This window comes from Coniophora puteana (assembly GCF_000271625.1).
Source record: "Coniophora puteana RWD-64-598 SS2 unplaced genomic scaffold CONPUscaffold_2, whole genome shotgun sequence".
In the NCBI taxonomy this organism is placed as follows: Eukaryota; Fungi; Basidiomycota; class Agaricomycetes; order Boletales; family Coniophoraceae; genus Coniophora; species Coniophora puteana.
Window position 1 is genome coordinate 2,626,887 of NW_006913054.1, and position 17,337 is coordinate 2,644,223.

The window sequence follows — 17,337 nt, forward strand, 5'->3', positions numbered from 1 at the left end:
CTTATCCCTGCCAACCACCACATTTTACACTAGCACCACCACCCACCATGGCGGAAACTCACCCGCACGACACCCACCTGCCCTCCATCACCGGGGCGGCATCTTCAGATAGCCCACCCGCAACCCCAGACGAGATCCAGCTCTTTGGGCCGGAGTCATCCTCCACGACACCCCCACCGGCGTTCAAGAGCCAGGAACCCACTCCCCAGAATACTCTGATGCAGCCGACCGCGACTGTGCACGAGCCGTCTCCAGAACGCCCGACGAGCCTCTCAGGGGCTTCCCCGTCGCCCCAGGAGGGTGTGGTCGAGGAGCAGATCGCGCCCGATCCTCGCGTCGCACCGCTCAAGGCGATGTTCCCGGACATGGACGACTCTATACTGTGCGTACACCACTCGACTTGTCTATGGCTTCGTGTTGATCGAGTGCTCGTCGCTCTGAAGACTGTCAGTGCTGGAGAGCGTTGGTGGCAACCAGGACCAGGCCATCGACGTGCTCCTGGGCATGTCGGACCCCGACTACGTCCCGCAGCAGCATCCGCAGCAGCAGCCTGAACCGCCCATGGTGCGTCCTTTCCTGCTAAGGCGTTCGTCATAGGCTCATGCTATCTTATCGGTTACTCCGTTTCGCACTACGACCAGTCCCAGACCGACCTCGACGAACAGCTCGCTCGCAGACTGATGCTAGAGGAACAAGAAGCTGCCGCAAGGCACTATCAACAGGCGCAGCAGCGGAGAGACCCGCAGCGGCGCAGCACAAATATCGGCACGACGGGAGGCTATGCGGAGGGATGGTATGGTCAGGATAACCAGAACCAGGGCCAAGGCCAAGGACAGCGGGATACGGTCGCCGAATTCCAGGAGGCTGCTAACAAGATCGCCGAGTGTGAGTTCTCCCGCCACGCTCCCGTTTCTCGGAGCAAGGATTTCTTGCTTATGCTGCTTCTTCTCGTTTAGCGGGGAAGCGCACGTTCAACAGCATCGTGTCGAAGGTGCGCTCGAAGATGCAGGAGTACAATGAGGGCCGGTACGTGATCAGTTCCGTTTCCAGCTTAGATGGACGCCTAATCCGAACTTTCTCCACGTAGAACCAGTCCCGGCCAGCCCTCGAACCAGCAGCACGGCCAAGGCCAACAATCCGCGCCCTACTACGCCCCGCAGACAGTCACCCAGGCCGACTGGAGCGCCGGCCAACCACGCACAAATACGTACGGCCAACCCGTGGCCGCCAGTGGGTGGCAACCCCAGCCACAGTCGCAGCAGCCACAGAACAACGCCACGAACGCCGGTGGCGGACGATGGCAGTATGACTCCACATCGGCACCCGCCGCCCCAGGGGGCCGGGGCTACGACGTGGACGACGACCCCGAGGAGTCGCTCTACCAGGACGCAGCTGCACCCGCTGTCCCGCCACACGCTGGATCTGGATCTGGATCGCCGCCGCCCCCCGCCGGATCTGGCGCGACGCCGGCTGCGCGCTCGAGTATAGGCGCGAACCCGGGTTTCAGCACCCCGAGGACGTCGGTGGAGGGCGGCGGCGGCGGTGTGCCGCGTCCGCCGAGCACCGGTGCGGGGTCGCCGGGCTCGATCGATCCGAGTGAGTGTTCTGTGCCATTAGGGTAAGTTGACTAGAGGCTGACCGGTTGCGGGCGCTAGGTAAACTCGGGATTCTGCCCAAGCGCCCCGTATCGCTCCTGCGTACGGCTTCTCCGCCTGCTGCTAATACGGCAGTAGTAGCGCCGCCGCCGCACAGGGGGGCGAGCGACGACGAGCTGGAGTATGCTGAGAATCCGTTCGAGGACCGCGGTTGAGGTTTTGCCATGTCGTGAGCTGGATCGATGCGGGCTGATTTGGGGGTTACTTATTGCTAAGATTAGTGGAGGTTGGGATGGTCGATGTTATAGGAGGTGTAAGGCTTTGAAGGACTGAATTGTAGATTTTGACTCTGGCTGTAGTAGTGCACTTATTTTTTGTTTGATCGATGAGGTATCGGTGCGACGAACTTCGGATACTGGATGATTGACTAAAAACACGGAGAAGTGGCATTGCGAAGGGTGCGAGAGAGCGAGTCCAAGTCATACATGGGATGCATGGTAAGTACGTAGATATCCGAACGTCATGAACGAAGCGTCTGCGTTATAAAGTTACTCTGTACGTACATATAGAGTCCGTATCGTATGCGTCCAGGGATCAGAGTACTGCAACAGACAAGCTACGCAACTTGAGCTGTGGTATTAACAAACGTTTAAAATGAGACAAAACTCCATGTGTATCCGTAGTATCGCACAACACCCCTCCCCTCCCCGACTCTACAACGCGACCATGAGTTCGTCCGAGTCCGCTCATCATGATACCGCACACATCCACTGCAGGGCGGGCTACCGCCGCGCATACTCGTAGCTCGGCGGCGACCCGCTGTGCACGCGCCCCAGCCCCGGCCGCTCGAGCTGTCCCTGCAGCGGGAGCCCGCCAACGGGTACCAAGCCGGCCTCGTACACCCAGTCGCCGACGCGCGCGATCGCGGGCGCGGGGACGTTGCACCCGTATAGGCCGTGCACGAATTCGGTTTGGGCTTCTGTTAGGTCTTGGTTCTGCGTCTGGGTCTGGGTCTGGTTCTGGTTCTGGTTGCCGGTTTGGGGTATGGAAGCGGGTGAGGAATCTGAAAGGGACAGCGACGGGGGTGCGCCGAGCGGCGATGGCTGGTGGGACGCGCGCGCCGGGTGGGGTTGCGGTAGTGGCCGTTTCGACAACTGCGTTTGGGTCTGGGTCTGGGTCTGCGACTCGGGCGCCGTCGATGGGCGTCTTCGTTTCTCGTTTGGCCACGGACCACGGCTGGGACGGGGGAGGGCGTCGCTGTTCTGCTGCTGTTGCTGCGTCTCCGTTCGCTGCGCAGGCGCAGCAGCCAAGACCGGCGACGGTATCGCGCGCGCAGGTAACGAGCTCGTCGTTCCCGCGCGCAAGGACCGCGCCTGTTTCTGTTTCTCCCCGCCCCGCCGCTGTTGCTGCGTCCCACCAGCCCGATCACCGGAGACGGCGGTCATCATATCAACAAGGCTCCCCGGCCTCAGCACCTGCGGCCCCTCGTGATATGGCAAAGACGACGACGACGACGAGACATGCGCCATCCCCGAGTGCGGAACACCCAGCGTCTCGCGCGAGGGCACAGTCGTCCTGCTCGTGTTGCCAGACTCGTACGGATCGCGCTTGATGTCGTATATGAACGGCGGCAGCGGCGAGGACGCGCTGCTGTTGACGTTGCTGCCACTGGGTGTGGCGTCAACGAAGGGGTCTATATGGAGCTTGCACTCGCGCGCGCGGCTGCGCCGACGGAGGATCAAGAACGCGGCAATGAGTAAGCCGACGACGGCGAGCGCGCCGATGACGCCGCCGACGATGGCGGGGACGTGGCTGATGTTTGCGTTGCGCCGCAGATCGGTCAAATATCGTCGGTCATGAAGCAGCATCCAGCAATGCACGCTGAAACTCACCTCTCACCCGTTCCCGTATCTCCCGTCCCCGATCCTCCACCCGAACTCGTTCCATTCCTATTCCCACCATTCCCCCCATCCACAACACTCGCCTCGCTCACATACGCATAATCAAACACCATCCCGCTGAACGCGCCCTGGAAATCGAGCACGCGCATCGCGAGCGTGTGCGCCTCCGACGGGAGCCCCTGGATGTCGAACAGGCTCTGGTTGCGCTTCTGGAACGAGGGCGCTTCCGGCGCGAGCAGGACGCTGCTGTGCGTCGGCCCGGTCTGGTCGATCGTGGCGGACGCGTTTATGCCTTGGGCGCCGACTTGGAGGACGTACAGCTGGATGCCTGAGCCTGTGGCGTTGGCCGTTAACGACTCGGAGGACGGGATGTGGGGCTGGACGGAAGGAAAGTGTACCTGTGAATGGGACCTGGACGACACAGTCGTCGCTCGTTCGACACGCCGCATCTGCACCACAACACACAGTTTGTTAAGCACCACCACACCCGAGTCGCCATCCAAGCACAGAGAAATGGAAACCAAGACTCACATTGGCTACACCAGAAGCGCAACCTCCGTCAACGAACAAACACGCAAGACAACAAACACACCACGCACTACGTATAGTTATAGCACAAATACGGCACAATCTGCTTCAGCGTCCCGTTCGGCAGGCCGATCTGCTCGACGGGCCCGTTGGCGGAGAACGCGCCCCACGTCGCGTTTGTCTTCGGGCCCGTGGTGTACGTGAGCGTCGAGTTGGTGTCGTCGATGTAGTAGTCCGCGCGGGCCGTGGGCAGCGCGGGGAGCAGGATGGTGAGGTACGCTAGTAGGGCGAGGGAGAGTGTGCGCGTGAGGGGCAGGAGCGATGGCGGTATTGGATGCGCCAGAGAGGAGCTCTGCGGGCGGAGAGCGGCGAGCATGGTGGGTCGTTGGGGTGGTCGATGGTGCTGATAGCGCTGCGTCGTCGGTGATGGGGATGAGGCGGCGGGAGAGCCAGGCTGGCGTGTGTATGTGCGAGGATGGGTATGCGTCGTGGAGAGGGCAGGATGGATCGCTAGCGTGTCGTGTCAATTTTGCTGCAGAGCGAGAAAGAGCGACCGAGGCGCTGAGACAAAGGTATGCAGGAAGGAAACGAAAAAGACAGCACGAAAGCGAAGAAGAATGTTCAGGCCCGAGAAAGACAAGGAGGAGAGGCAAAAGGTCTAGAGACGTCTGGCGCTCCAAAACGTGGGCATGAACGTACTGGCCAGCCAGCAACGGGCAAGAGTGTGGAGTGGCCCGGGTGGTCACCCAGTCCCGGGAAAGCACACCGGCGACAAGTCCCGGCACTGCGCTGTGCACGTCCGAGGGCCGGAAATCGAATGATGATCATGCCCAGATGCCGCTATGACATACGCACATCTGCACCGTAACAACCAGCTTGGCGAGACAGAAAGCAGGAGGGCGCCGGCCGTCCGCTAGAGAGTGACAGCGAAAGGTGCAGACGAGCACTGCTGGGAACGAGGTGGGATTGTGGCCACTGTCACTTGTCGGGCAAAAAGTGCTTCGGTCTGTCTACAAGGGCTTATTAGGGATTTGTCCTCGGTCGTCTGATATGAATCGATGTTTGTCAGTGCACGAGTAAACACCGTAGATCGGAAAGAGAGAACACCGCCACTCGAGGAGAGAAGCAATAAGTCGGAATCGTCGGTGTTGCCTGAGAAAATGAACAGGCACGACGTCACTCGCGTCGATCCAAGAATCTCCTCCTCGTCCTCAAAAAATAAACATAATCCTATGTCACCTCTGGTTCTCCAACTGCAGACCAGCGTCTGCACACTGTCACTGTCCGTTGCGATGCGGGTACATTCAGATATCACCGTTGTTTCGCTAAGATCTACGTGCCCCACAAGGCCATCAGCATCACGCGTGGGTGGATCAGCGAAACGCGAATCAACCACAGCCACGCTCCTGTCCCGATGGCGACTTCACTCCGAGCCTCGCGCAAATCCTTAAAAACTCCAACTGACGTATCATCCACTGCCTTTTACCTTCCTTCACTCGTCTTGAGACATACTGTAGGTTCTAGATGGCGAACACAATCGGTCGACGTTGTGCAGAACTAATGAATAGTAGAATAGGATACAGCTGCTAGTCACCTCTAAGTTCAATCAATAATTATCCATCCAGAATGTCTCCAAAGCCGAATTGAACGCCTCATGCAACGCAGTGCCTCGCCCCTTCTTCTCGCACCCGGGGAGACCTGAAGCAAGAACTCCATACGCCCACCCTAATCCACATACGCCGTCCGCGGATCCATCCCGCCCGCCGCCCGCAGATTCATCGCGCCCCCCGCAACACTGCTCAACGCATGCGCATAAAAATAGTGGCTCCTTCCAATCAACGCCTGCTCCACGAGCCCGAGCACGTCCGTCACGAGCAGGTCCCACCCGAACGCGCGCCGGTCCTCGGGCGTGATGAGCGACGCCGCGAGCACGCCGCCGTTGTCGCGCAGGTGCTGCAGGTTCGCGGGGTCGCGTTCGTCTGTTGCGATGTAGTATCTGTCGTGGGGCGAGGTGTTAGCTGTGACAGGATTGGGAGGGGAGGGAGAGGGAAAACGCACCTGTCGCCCTGCTGCGGTGGCTCGTGCTCGTAGAACGCGGCGTTGACGGGCACATCGGGCACATTGTACGTCTGCAGCCCGCTCTGCTTGAGCGTCTGCAGGCGCTCGCGCCCGTCCTTGAGGTGGTTCTGGATGCGCTCGAGGTGCGCCGCAAAGTCGCTCTCCATCGCCCAGCCCAGCCGTGCGACTTTACGCGCGCGCACACATACGGTTAGTACATCGATCTGAGAATACACAGGGAGCGGAACGCACAGTCGCCCCTGCGCATATGCGCCGCCATCCACATCCGCCCCTCGTTCATCTCGAGCATGCGCGAGCCAAGCTTCGCAGCGAGATCCAGCACCTTCTGCGGCGGGTGCATGTCGAACATGACGAGCCGCGAAAAGTCGTCGCGCCGCTCGGGCGTCGTGAAGCGCAGGCTCGCCGGCTTGCGCTCGTAGTGGATCTCGCCCTTGACGTACAGCACGTCCTCGTCGTAGTGCGCAAAGTCCTCGACGAGCCCGCGGATCGAGTCGCGCGGGGCGGCTTGCAGGATCGGGTTCACGACGTTCTTGACGTAGTCCATACCCAGACTGTCCGCGTCGGATGTGAGCTGGCATCAAGGAAAAAAGAGGACAAGGACTCACGCGCCGTCGTACGTGTACAGCGCCTCCCACCCGTTCTTCTGCAGCACCCGCGTGAGCCCCTCGTCCGTCTCGACGCCCGCGACCGCGTACCCCTGCAGCACCTCGCGCGCCTTGCTAAACTCCAGCACATAACTGCGCCCCTCCTTCGGCAGCTGATGCACCAGAATATTATGTATCCCATCATGCTCCACACTCCAGTCCCCATACCGCTCCCTCTCCACATCCACCCTGCCCTCGTCCCACCCGCCCCGTTCCCGCATCTCCGCCGGCAGCCGGTCCACGCGGTTCACCCCGCGCGGATCGTACCACGCGTTCTCCACCGCGCGCATGCCCGGCGTCTCGCCCGTGAACACGTTCGCGCCCGCGAGATACTCGCGCTCGTCCCACTGGCCGTTGCTGCGCTCGAGCGAGGGCGCGAGCCCGTGCAGGCGCAGGTAGTCCGCGAGGAGGATCACGGGGTGGTTCTGGCGCAGCTTGCGGAGGTCGAGCATCGTGCCCAGCGGGATGCGCCAGGCCATCTGCTCGTCGGGCGGCAGGTCGCGCCATTCGTCGGACCCGACGGCGTCGCCACGGTTGACCATGGGCACGTACGCTGCGCAGACGTCGCTGGAGACGGGTGAGAACGCTGTCATAGAATGGGAGAGGGGGGACGCACTTTGGGTGCTCGCATGAGCGCGCATATACGAAGGAGGGGAGGACGACGGTGCGGTTTAGAAGTTTGCCGTGGTACATCGATGTTTCTATGATATACCGCATCTACGAGACGACATAATTCGCACAAGCAGACATAGCGGGGCTGGGCGTGCACTCACGTTGTTCCACCCGAGCGCCATACTGTAGTCTCGCGCATAGAACCCCTTCGTCTGCGCAACCATCTGGTGAATTGCCTCCAGATCCAGCTCGTCGTCCTCCGAGTCGGCCGCTGGAGGCGTATACGACGGCGTCATAGGTGACGCCGGTGGCGGTCTTGTTGGCGGCGGCGGTGCAGGTGGGATCCTGTCATAGTCAGGCGGGGACGGCGGAATGGCATTATCAAACGAAGGGTCGTGTGGCGGCGGCGGCGGCGAGGAGGAGTGGTCGAAAGGGAGGATGCAGACGTCGGTGTGTGGGGCGGGGGGCGAGATGATGTAGCCGGCGAAGGTGCCGATGAGGAGGGCGCCGCAGACGACGAGGCCGAGGGAGGGTGTGACGCGGGCGATGCGGAAGAGGGATGAGCGTTGTGGTGGGCGGCCACCGTCGGGCGAGGAGTGGACGGGGAGGTAGCCCGAGGGAGACATGGCTGGGTACCGGCGATGATGGCAGAGGGTATAGTAGAAAGTAGGAAATAAGAAAGTAGGAAAGTTGTGGGAGGCTATGGACACGACGCGACTCTTCCTCCTTGCCATGGATACCCCACATCATGATACACAACCTCTCGCACATTTCATCCCATCTACAATGTACACGACGACCGCAGCACGTCTGACACAAATTAGTGGCTCCATGAAGTTTCAACTTAAACACTTGCCCTTCCAGTCTATCGTCTTTTGGACTCTTAGCACCGAGCTTTGAGCCTGTTTATCTCGGCGACATTCACACTCTTCACTTCTGGACGCTGCATTGGTAGCTGCTGACTGCCTCGCTCGATGTCGCCCCACTTCCTATCAAGAAGGGGGAAAGCCTTATTCACTCTAGAGATCTCAGTGATTGTTCTTGGTCTCTGTACTTCACACCGTCCTATTTCCTATGCTCGGCCGAACCCACCAACCAGTAGTATTGCCAGGAAGCTAATGCGGTCATCTTCATGCTCACCGGGAAGAGATGCGAAACCACCATACGCAGATGTTCATCATGATGCTGATGACCTATGGGCTCATGTGTCCAAACCCTGTGCTTTGCTTCTCTCAAATTTAGATCCTAAACAGCACCACGTCCGATTTCTCTCTTGCTCTCTCCTCCACTATCTCGCTCACCGGCATCGTCATGCGGCCCTCACTCTTTTCGACCCCCACATTCGTTTTTACGCTCGTTTCCCTCTCCACGCTCACTTTTGCAGATGATAGCAATGGCCGCATAACCGATACTCGACCGTCTTCAGCCATACCTATACCCACAGACTCTTGGAGACAGACCCCAACGTCGCCCACACAGACGCTGGCTAAACGCTCCTCTCCATCACTGTAAGCCAACCTATCTCCTCGGTAGTCCCACTTTTCACGCCCGTCTCCCAACCGTTGCCCCGCAGCCGCTCTCTAGCGCCCATCATCGGCGGTGCAGCCGGAGCCGGACTCGTCCTCATTGCCCTCCTGCTCCTCGCCGTCTGCTACTTCCGAAAACACCGCCATCGGCGCGGCCGTGTCTTCCGCGTCGAGCCCTTCAAAGTCGAACAGCTCTCCCTCGACGCCGAGATGGGCACCGCCACACCGAGCACGCCGGGGAAGTGGCAGCTCGTCTCGCGCGTCATGGACGGCGGCGGCGGCGGCAGCAACACCAGCAACGGCGGCAGCAGCGGCGGCCCTTCATCCTACCCGTCCTCCTCATCGCCCGGCTTCCCATCCGACGTACACTGCACATTCGCCCCAGATACACAAACGCAACCGCACCGGCACCCGCAAAGCCAGACTCGACCCGAGCTCGTCGTCCGCATCGAGCCGCGCTCGCACGAACACACGCCCTCGCCCTCCCCGATCCCGCGCTCCGCGCTGAGCAACCCGGACAGCGTGCAGCCCGGCTCCATCGCGTCCGACGCGTCTCTGAGCGACGACGAGGTGCGCCTCGTGAAGAGCCTCTATCTGTGCGGCGTCGAGCCGGGCGTCGTCGCGCAGGTCATCCGGAGCATGCTCGACGGCAAGGCGCGCAGCGTCACAGCGCACGCCCACCCACACACCCAAGGCCAGGGACACGGGCACGGGCAGGGTCATGGGCAGGGTCACGACGTGGGTGTAGCGATCGGCTCGCTCGAGGACGTGCAGCACCGCGACGGCCCGCTGCGGTTCGCAACGCCATGCGAGCTCGAGGACGCTGGAGTCGCTGTCCCGGGCCCGGGAGCAACAGCAATAGCAAGAGCGGGTCCAGACAGCCAAATGCACTTCCTGGACCTGGACCCCGCCCTCGACCCGAACGCGAACGTGGACGCGGTGTGGAAGGCCAAGGAGCGCGAGGCGGAGCTCCAGCGCATGGGGTCGATGACGACGCAGAAGAGCGCCGCGCCGTCGTATACCACTAACCCCCAGGTCTGAGGCTAAGGGTGGCTGTATGATGGAGTATACCACAGTCGATTAAGTTATGCACGTTCTCCTTTTTCTGGTGGCTCACCAGGGCCGATGTACTTACTACGATGTATGTACGAACTTTTTGTCGGGACTTGTTCCATTTCGATCAATTATGTTTGCGATTATGCCTCCAACGTAATTTTGGTGGACATCATAAGTAATAAGATTTGGCACGAGCCACCAGATATGCATGGCTGGTACAAACATCGCCAACAGCGTACTACTCAACCACATCGTCGACTTCCCCCCTATCCCTCTTCCTAATCCGATTGATCATAACCACAGTAGCCGCAACATTCCACCACCTCTCCCAATACCTTACCCTCTCCATCATATCCAGCCCCACCGGCTCCTCCTCCTCCTCCTCGCGCCACCCCCACGCGCTCAGATCCCGGCTCCGCGTCATCTCAGGGACCACATCCGCCAAGAACGCAGCCACCTCCGCATGGTGCTCCCCGCCGATCCGCGAGTCCAGCAAATTCACCTCGACCCGGCGCGCGCCGGCCCTCACGCGCCCGTACAGCGCGTCGCCGAGCGCATCGTACGCCACGCGCTCGCAGTCCACCGCGACAGCGAGATCCGCGAGGCGCGGCAGGCGCTGCAGCAGCCCGCGCACGGCGTGCAGCGTCGCGGCCGAGCGCCGCCGCCAGCCGCTGCGCTCGTTGAGCCGCAGCGAGACGAGGTGCGGCCATGCGTCTGCCATGTGGAGCAGCGCGGTGTCGTCCAGCTCGACCTCGCGCCGCGTGTCGACGCGCAGCGACGTGAGGCTGCCGAAGGCGAAGAGGGGCTCGAGATCGCGTGTGCATAGTGTGATGCCGGGTGTCCGGTCGTCCCATTCGTCGATTTTGAGCGTTTTGAGCGTCGCGCGGTCGAAGTGGCCGGACAGTGCTTCGGATAGGTGGCGGATGGACGACGCAGACGCCATCCCCGTGCCGACGAAGAACTCAGTGGGGGACCACTGGCCAGCGCGAATCAGTGGGACGACGGCGGAGAGGGTGTGTCCGGGGGGAGTTTGGATATACACATCGCTTGCGCCGGAAAACGCGGGTACGTGGAGGGCGGGGTACGTTGCGTCGTTGACCGCGATTACCAGTAGACCGATAGAGGGAAGGGACGAAAGGTGCCGGATCGCCTCTGCGTTGAGATAATGACAGGCAACGTCGTTGAGATTGGGCCAAGACACGACAGTCTGGGACAGGGTGGCTATTGCTTTGGCGGTCGAGGTGCTGTCCAATAGCCCCGGAAATATCCACGTAAAGTGCCTAAGGTGGGGGCACAAGACACTCAGCTTAGCAGCCAGGCGGAGGACGCGCGTGCTGGATGAGTGCGGGGTGATATCCAGCCTTGTGATGGTTGGACTTAGCAGAAGCTCAAGGAAATCGAACCCCTCTGGCTGAACTTTGCGCCACATTAGTGTTCGCAACTTGGGGAAGAGCGGCTTGTCTGAAGCAGGAGGGCGGCACAGCGCCTCAAAAACGTCGTCGCTGATAACGTCCACCCAGTCGCTGCTATCGCTTGCGTTGTTGTTTTCATCGTCGGGCACGATGTCATTCAACACCCTCACGCGGGCGGCGTTCTTGCGGAAGATGGTCCAGTCGGCCGTAGTGAACTCTCGTCGGAGCGAGTAGACCCCCTGTCGGTCAGCGTTAGCAGCTACATAGAGGACCGCCGATCGGTACGACTCACTGAGCGAACAAGCTCGGTCTCCCCGCAGGAAACGAGGTCCTGCGGAAGACATCGCAGCAGAGGCGTCAAGTCATCCAGCTCCCACCATAAAGTATCCAACGCAGGCTCAGAAAATTCACGGCATGTCCGGGCCAGGGCGGTGAGGTCCTTCTTCTCCGAGTGGTAGGATGCGATGGTGTGGACGACCTCGGAGATGGAGAGAGCGCGGTGCATTCTGGGTCCACAAAGTCGAGCCCAGAAAAACTGCTGCTGCTGGTGAGCGTGATGAGCAAGCCATGATAAAGGCTGATGTAGCTGTTATGTGCTCGCTGATATGCAAATTGCTGGCTGGCGACAAAGAGACGAGATCAAGACAAAGATTGACAATGACATCGCGCCCTGGAAACACCGTGGCTATGTTCGGGCCTGTTCGGGCCGTGGGCCGGGAATAGCCCCTATATCGCGGGATCCGAGCACGGAAGTCATCACCGTGTCAAATTTTGTTTTAGCCAAGCTGTACCAGTGGGCTTGTGAAGATCTGATACAATTACACCAATCCTCCTCGTTTGCTTTTCCCTCAGTTCTTATCCATGGCACTTGCATAGGTATCTGCGTCTGGTTTCTCTTATATGGCCTGCTAACACGATACCCTGGCTTCCACTGTTGCCCTCATCTCGACCTCACTCCACCAGCCACTTTATGATTATTTGGACAGGTGCACAATGTTCGTGTTCCACCCGCACGCCGGTCGCACTCAGCAACGACTTGACAGACGGTTACTTATCGCAACCCTCAGTGTGAGGTCATTTACCTATCCCGATTGGAACACTGTATCTCAGGAAACTAAACGTGATATCGCAGCCCCAAGCTAACACAAATCATTGCTGGAGCCGTAGGAGGCGGTATCCTCCTTTTCGGACTCATAACCTTTGGTATATTGTACTTCAGAAAGCGACAACGGCAAGCCTCGCTGTCACATCCAGAGCCTTCGCCATTTCAGATAAACTTTATTGACCAATTCTCCGAAATTGAGTCTGGCACAAGAGGTCCCAAGAAGTTCGGGATTAAGTCACTTGCTAATGATATCGAACGTGCTTCCTCGTTCATAGCACCATCTTCCTCGATGTCTCTTCCCGATTCAATACAATCACAGGTGATTGTGGACGCATTCCATAAGATTTCGGCTGACTCTGCAGGCTCTGCAGGATATTCCGCAAAACCTCGCGCCGCCCAATCACTTAATAGACGACGAGCTGGATCTCGTCAAAAATCTCTATCTCAGCGGGGTACCGCCGTTCATAATCGCACAGGTCATTCGTTGTCTCCTCAACGTAGAAATCCGTACAGCTGCCTATGAGGTTGCCTGCGAGAAGGAGAACGACGAAGGGAACGTTGGCGTTGCAATAGACTCACTGGCAGACGTACGGCATCGACTGATAGCAGCCGCAAGGATGGGAAATTTAGAGGAAATGATGTCGAGTGCGAGTGCAGTTGCGGGATGGATATTTCCAGGCGAGGAGCGGCAGGCCGGTCGACAGAGGAACGGGTCGGTGACAACCCAGGTCAGCGTTCCACCGTCGTATACTACAGACCCTAGGTCCTGAGCGCAGGAAGCTTGACCAGAGGACAATGGTTTATTCACGCAGATAATCAAGATGCATATCTTCTTGTTGGAGAGGTGAATGGTCTCAGCGTTCGATATTCTTAGTATTACAGCCTTATTGAAATGAGTTTCTGCGTATCGTTCACTACGTTCAATGAAGATCCTAATGAGTTTGATAATTACACGTGGATTGATAGCCTTTCGCTATGTTCCTCTGACATTGCCCGCCAGACATCTTTCCGTCTCTCTGAATACTTTTCACGTTCCTCCCTAGTTTCTGCATTTAACTCTTCTTCGTCATAGAGATCGCACCAAGCCAAGACCCTGTGCTTGGCATGAATGTCCAGGAAGAGGTCGGACAGGAAATTCGTGATGCGTAAGATATCATCAGCGATCAACGAGTCCAGAAAGTTCAATTCAAACGCTCTGGTCACGGAAAAAGGATGCAACGTGTTGTCCCCAAGAGTAATCGAGTCCACTGCGCATGCTGCCTCGGCATCAACAGCGATACTAAGTTTTGTGAGCTTTGGAAGCCGCTGGAGTAAACTTCGCAGACACCACGGTGTTACGCCCGATGGCTGCCCCCAGCCCCATTTTTCATTGATACGCAGTGCGTCGAGGTTTGGCCAAGCATCAGCCATCTCCAGCATGACTGCATCGTTGAGATGGACATTCCTGCGGGTGCTGACGTACACCGTCGTGAGGTTTTGGAACGAGTACAAGCATCTAAAAGGGTCCGTGTCAAGTACATATCCCGGTCCGCGCGAATCCTCATCTATGACCGTGAATGTTTCTAACTTCGTCCTATCGCAATGGGTAGACAATGCTTGGACGAGATCCAGAAAAGAGCCAGCAGACGATGATTCTGCTTCGCCGCTGAAAGTGATTGGGGAAACATGGAAAGCGCGGACAAACGCCGCGATGGCGGACAGTGTTTCTCCCCAGGAGCTTCTGAGGCTAATGCTTTCTAGACTTAGGAAGGCCGGCATGGGACGAGGGGGAAGGGAATACGTATTGATGCCAATGATGTTCAATTTGCATAGAGATCGTAAAGTTGAAAGGTGTTGTATGGCACGTCCGTCCAGCGAGGTGCAGGTCACCTCTTGGAGCTCACTGCATGAGATGATGGCTTTGGATAACATGGATACCTCTTGTGGGGAAGATTGGGCGATAACCCATATAAGCTTCTTCAATTGAGGACAAGCCATCCCGAGTACAGTCACTAGATCAAGGATGTGCATCCTGCTTGAGATATGATGGATATGTAAACGAGTGATGGAAGGGCTAAGCATTAGTTTAAAGAGACAGAACGCTTCAAGTGTTACGTTTATACAGACTAGGGTTTGTAACTTGGGAAAGAGGGTGTTGGAGGAAGGAGGGTGACTCAGTGCAAGGAATACGTCGGCATTAATACGCGGGTGCCCACGTACGTCTTTCGGTATGAATCCTTCAAGTTCGTATATTCGCGAGGTATACTTGCGTAAGATTTCCCAGTCAGATAATGTGAATGGACGGCGCAAAAAGTAGGTTCTCTTTGGGTTTGGTGGTGAGCGCTCGAGTCTAACAACGGCAAACGCCACTCACGGCGCGAACGGGCGTTTGTCTTTGCCATTGCACAAGGTCATCCGGGAGACACTCGAGCAAAGGAGTGATGTCATCCAGATTTGACCACAAAGCGTCGAGAGCCGGTTCGAAGAGGGCATGACATGTCTGAGCGAGAGCGGCAAGGTCTAACTTTGACGAACAATGGAATGCAATGTTCCGCGCAATTTCTTCAATGAGCAATGTGCGGTGCATTTCATATGCACAACCTGTTTCCCGAGACAGACAGAAGGAGCGATGTTGAATGCGGATGGAGAAACGACAATGAGTCGAACGACAAGCAAACGATCGATCAACAAGAGTCTCGTGCAGTGCGCACGTTGCGTCTACGGCGATTTCCCCATCGGAAATCGGAACGTAGCATGCAGGGGTCGCGCCGGTCGGGCTCAACATTGTCACGATCTCGCAGAAATTCAAAACTTGGTTACATTTCCGAGTCATGCATTCTTCGCCTTTCACAGCCTCGGCACAAAACGTGCTTTAACGTACCAAACTTCACTCTTACGAGCATACAATAATGCATGTGGTTATGAGCGTCCAGGCTCTTACATGATGTCAATTAATTAAAAGCTACGTTGCTTTGCCCCTTCATCTCAACCATCGCGCCCCATACATTCTCCCATCTCTCTGAGTGAATCGTGCGTTCCATATCCCTAGCTTCATCGAAGTCTGGTCCTTCAATAAGACTCCAAGCGTAAAACCTGTGTTTACCGTCAATGTCCGGGAAAAGTTCAGATAGGAAGACTGCGACGCCTGCGATGTCAGCAGTGAGATGCGAATCCAGGAAATCAAGGTCGAGCTTTCCAGTCACCGAGAACCGACATGGGTTGTCGCCGTTAAGAGTGCTTGGCACAGCTGTTGTCTCAGCATCAAGAGCGATACCGAGCGCAGTGAGCTTCGGCAGTCGCTGAAGCATGCTTCGCAGACCCAGCAGCGTCATGCCCGATCGCTGCCTCCACCCCCATCTTTCGTTTATATCCAACTCGCTAAGGTTTGGCCATGCGTTAGCCATCTCCAGCATGGCCGCATCGTCAAGATGGACATTTCGACGAGTTTCGACGTGCACACCGGTGAGATTGTGGAACGGAAATAAGGGTTCAAAAGTGGCCTTGTCGAGTACGAAGCCTGGTTCCTGGGCGATTTCGTTTATGAAGAATAATTCTAACTTCGTCCGGTCGCAGTTGGTGGAGACTGCTTTGGTAAGGTCCAACAGAGAGGTTTCAGAGGACTCATCTGAGTCACCGCAGAAAGACATGGGGGACGAATGGAAACCACGGATGCACGCTGCAACGGCAGACAGGTCTTGATCGTAAGGGCTAGTGAGATTGATGCTCTTCAATCCTGGGAAGGCTGGCTCGTGAAGAGGAGGGAGAGGGGAAGTGTCGACAATGATGCGGAGTCTGTAAAGGGACTGTAGAGACGAAAGATGCTGTATGGCCTGCCCATCCAGTGAGCAGCACGTGAATTCTTGGAGTTCATTGCAAGACGTGACAGCTTCGGAAAGTAATGATCCTTCTCTGCGTGAAGAATCGGCATTGATCCATACCAGGTGCATCAAGTGAGGGCAAACCGTCCCGAGTATAGCGACCAGACCCAGCACATGTAATGCGTTCGAACAATGATGGATGTTTAAGTTGGTGACAGAGGGGCTAAGCATCAGTCTCAGGAAGGTGAATGCCTCGGGTTGTGCGTCGAGCCACATCAAAGAGCGTAACTTGGGAAAGAGAGGGTCGAAGGAAGGAGGACAACTCAGCGCGAGATACACATCGGCACCGATACGTGGAGATCCATACATGTCCTCCGATATGAATCCTTGAAGTACGGACACTCGTGAAGAATACTTGCGGAAGAGTACCCAGTCGGATATCGTAAGGGGTCGGAGAAATATGTAGCTTCTCTTCGCGTCTGATAGTTAGCGCCCGGTTCGAGTACTGACACATGTTGTGTAAGATCAAAAGCACTCACAGCGTCAACACGGCCGTCTGGTATCCAATACACGAGATCTTCCGGGAGACATTCAAGCAAGGGGGTTATGTCACTTAATTCTGACCACAAAGCATCCAGAGCCGATTCGGAGAGTGCACGACAGGTCTGAGCGAGGGCGGCGAGATCCTTCTTCGAGGATTGATGGAAAATGATGTTACGAGCAACTTCCGCAATGAGCAACGCGCGATGCATACTGTCTAATAAGTGCCACGTCGCGCTCCCCTTAAGACTGGCTTGCGTAGGCGAACTCGAACCTTGGAGATGGAGGTTTGATGACGAGAGTTTCACGGTTGCTGGTGAACGCGTGTCGCCTCGCATCCGAAAGCGACGCAGCCCCTGTTGGGATGTGCAGAGCGCGTCTGTCACGTCTTGCTCAACTCAAGCTTAACATTTGCTCATCCTCCTGGACCAGGAAGTTCATCTCCGAGACGAGTGACCCATGGGCAGAACCGAGAGAATATAATGGGGCCGCAACGTAAAAACGAGGACGATTGTGAGCCCGTCATCCTGACGTGCTCCCAG

The 17,337-nt window shown here is 57.5% G+C and overlaps 7 protein-coding genes across 7 annotated transcripts; 3 read left to right on the forward strand and 4 right to left on the reverse strand.

Moving 5' to 3' along the window:
- Positions 1-47: 47 nt before the first annotated feature.
- Positions 48-1,993, forward strand: CONPUDRAFT_142032 (uncharacterized protein; the record flags this gene model as incomplete). Its single annotated transcript, XM_007766769.1, has 6 exons — positions 48-382; positions 444-564; positions 642-885; positions 957-1,026; positions 1,088-1,596; positions 1,656-1,993. The coding sequence occupies 6 exons, from the start codon at positions 48-50 to the stop codon at positions 1,808-1,810; spliced, it is 1,434 nt and encodes a 477-aa protein (XP_007764959.1). The 3' UTR covers positions 1,811-1,993.
- A 384-nt stretch (positions 1,994-2,377) lies between these two features.
- On the reverse strand, positions 2,378-4,400 carry CONPUDRAFT_70285 (uncharacterized protein; the record flags this gene model as incomplete). The annotated part of the gene is made up of 4 exons (XM_007766002.1): positions 2,378-3,407; positions 3,488-3,873; positions 4,028-4,094; positions 4,120-4,400. The coding sequence occupies 4 exons, from the start codon at positions 4,398-4,400 to the stop codon at positions 2,378-2,380; spliced, it is 1,764 nt and encodes a 587-aa protein (XP_007764192.1).
- Positions 4,401-5,550: 1,150 nt separating this feature from the next.
- On the reverse strand, positions 5,551-7,703 carry CONPUDRAFT_80065 (uncharacterized protein). Its single transcript, XM_007766127.1, has 6 exons — positions 7,521-7,703; positions 7,364-7,464; positions 6,709-7,314; positions 6,335-6,654; positions 6,083-6,269; positions 5,551-6,020 (listed from the first exon to the last, which is right to left on the reverse strand). The coding sequence occupies exons 1-6, from the start codon at positions 7,653-7,655 to the stop codon at positions 5,750-5,752; spliced, it is 1,620 nt and encodes a 539-aa protein (XP_007764317.1). The 5' UTR covers positions 7,656-7,703; the 3' UTR covers positions 5,551-5,749.
- Positions 7,704-8,159: 456 nt separating this feature from the next.
- CONPUDRAFT_162678 (uncharacterized protein) lies at positions 8,160-10,088 on the forward strand. Its single transcript, XM_007766770.1, has 2 exons — positions 8,160-8,867; positions 8,933-10,088. The coding sequence occupies exons 1-2, from the start codon at positions 8,671-8,673 to the stop codon at positions 9,924-9,926; spliced, it is 1,191 nt and encodes a 396-aa protein (XP_007764960.1). The 5' UTR covers positions 8,160-8,670; the 3' UTR covers positions 9,927-10,088.
- Positions 10,089-10,179: 91 nt separating this feature from the next.
- CONPUDRAFT_162679 (uncharacterized protein) lies at positions 10,180-11,969 on the reverse strand (the record flags this gene model as incomplete). Its single annotated transcript, XM_007766771.1, has 2 exons — positions 11,646-11,969; positions 10,180-11,592 (listed from the first exon to the last, which is right to left on the reverse strand). The coding sequence occupies exons 1-2, from the start codon at positions 11,856-11,858 to the stop codon at positions 10,180-10,182; spliced, it is 1,626 nt and encodes a 541-aa protein (XP_007764961.1). The 5' UTR covers positions 11,859-11,969.
- Positions 11,970-12,747: 778 nt separating this feature from the next.
- CONPUDRAFT_162680 (uncharacterized protein) lies at positions 12,748-13,382 on the forward strand (the record flags this gene model as incomplete). The annotated part of the gene is made up of 2 exons (XM_007766772.1): positions 12,748-12,777; positions 12,830-13,382. 2 exons carry the CDS (start codon positions 12,748-12,750, stop codon positions 13,226-13,228), a joined length of 429 nt encoding a protein of 142 aa, XP_007764962.1. The 3' UTR covers positions 13,229-13,382.
- A 1,971-nt stretch (positions 13,383-15,353) lies between these two features.
- Positions 15,354-17,104, reverse strand: CONPUDRAFT_162681 (uncharacterized protein). Its single transcript, XM_007766773.1, has 2 exons — positions 16,795-17,104; positions 15,354-16,726 (listed from the first exon to the last, which is right to left on the reverse strand). The coding sequence occupies exons 1-2, from the start codon at positions 17,005-17,007 to the stop codon at positions 15,389-15,391; spliced, it is 1,551 nt and encodes a 516-aa protein (XP_007764963.1). The 5' UTR covers positions 17,008-17,104; the 3' UTR covers positions 15,354-15,388.
- Positions 17,105-17,337: the final 233 nt, after the last annotated feature.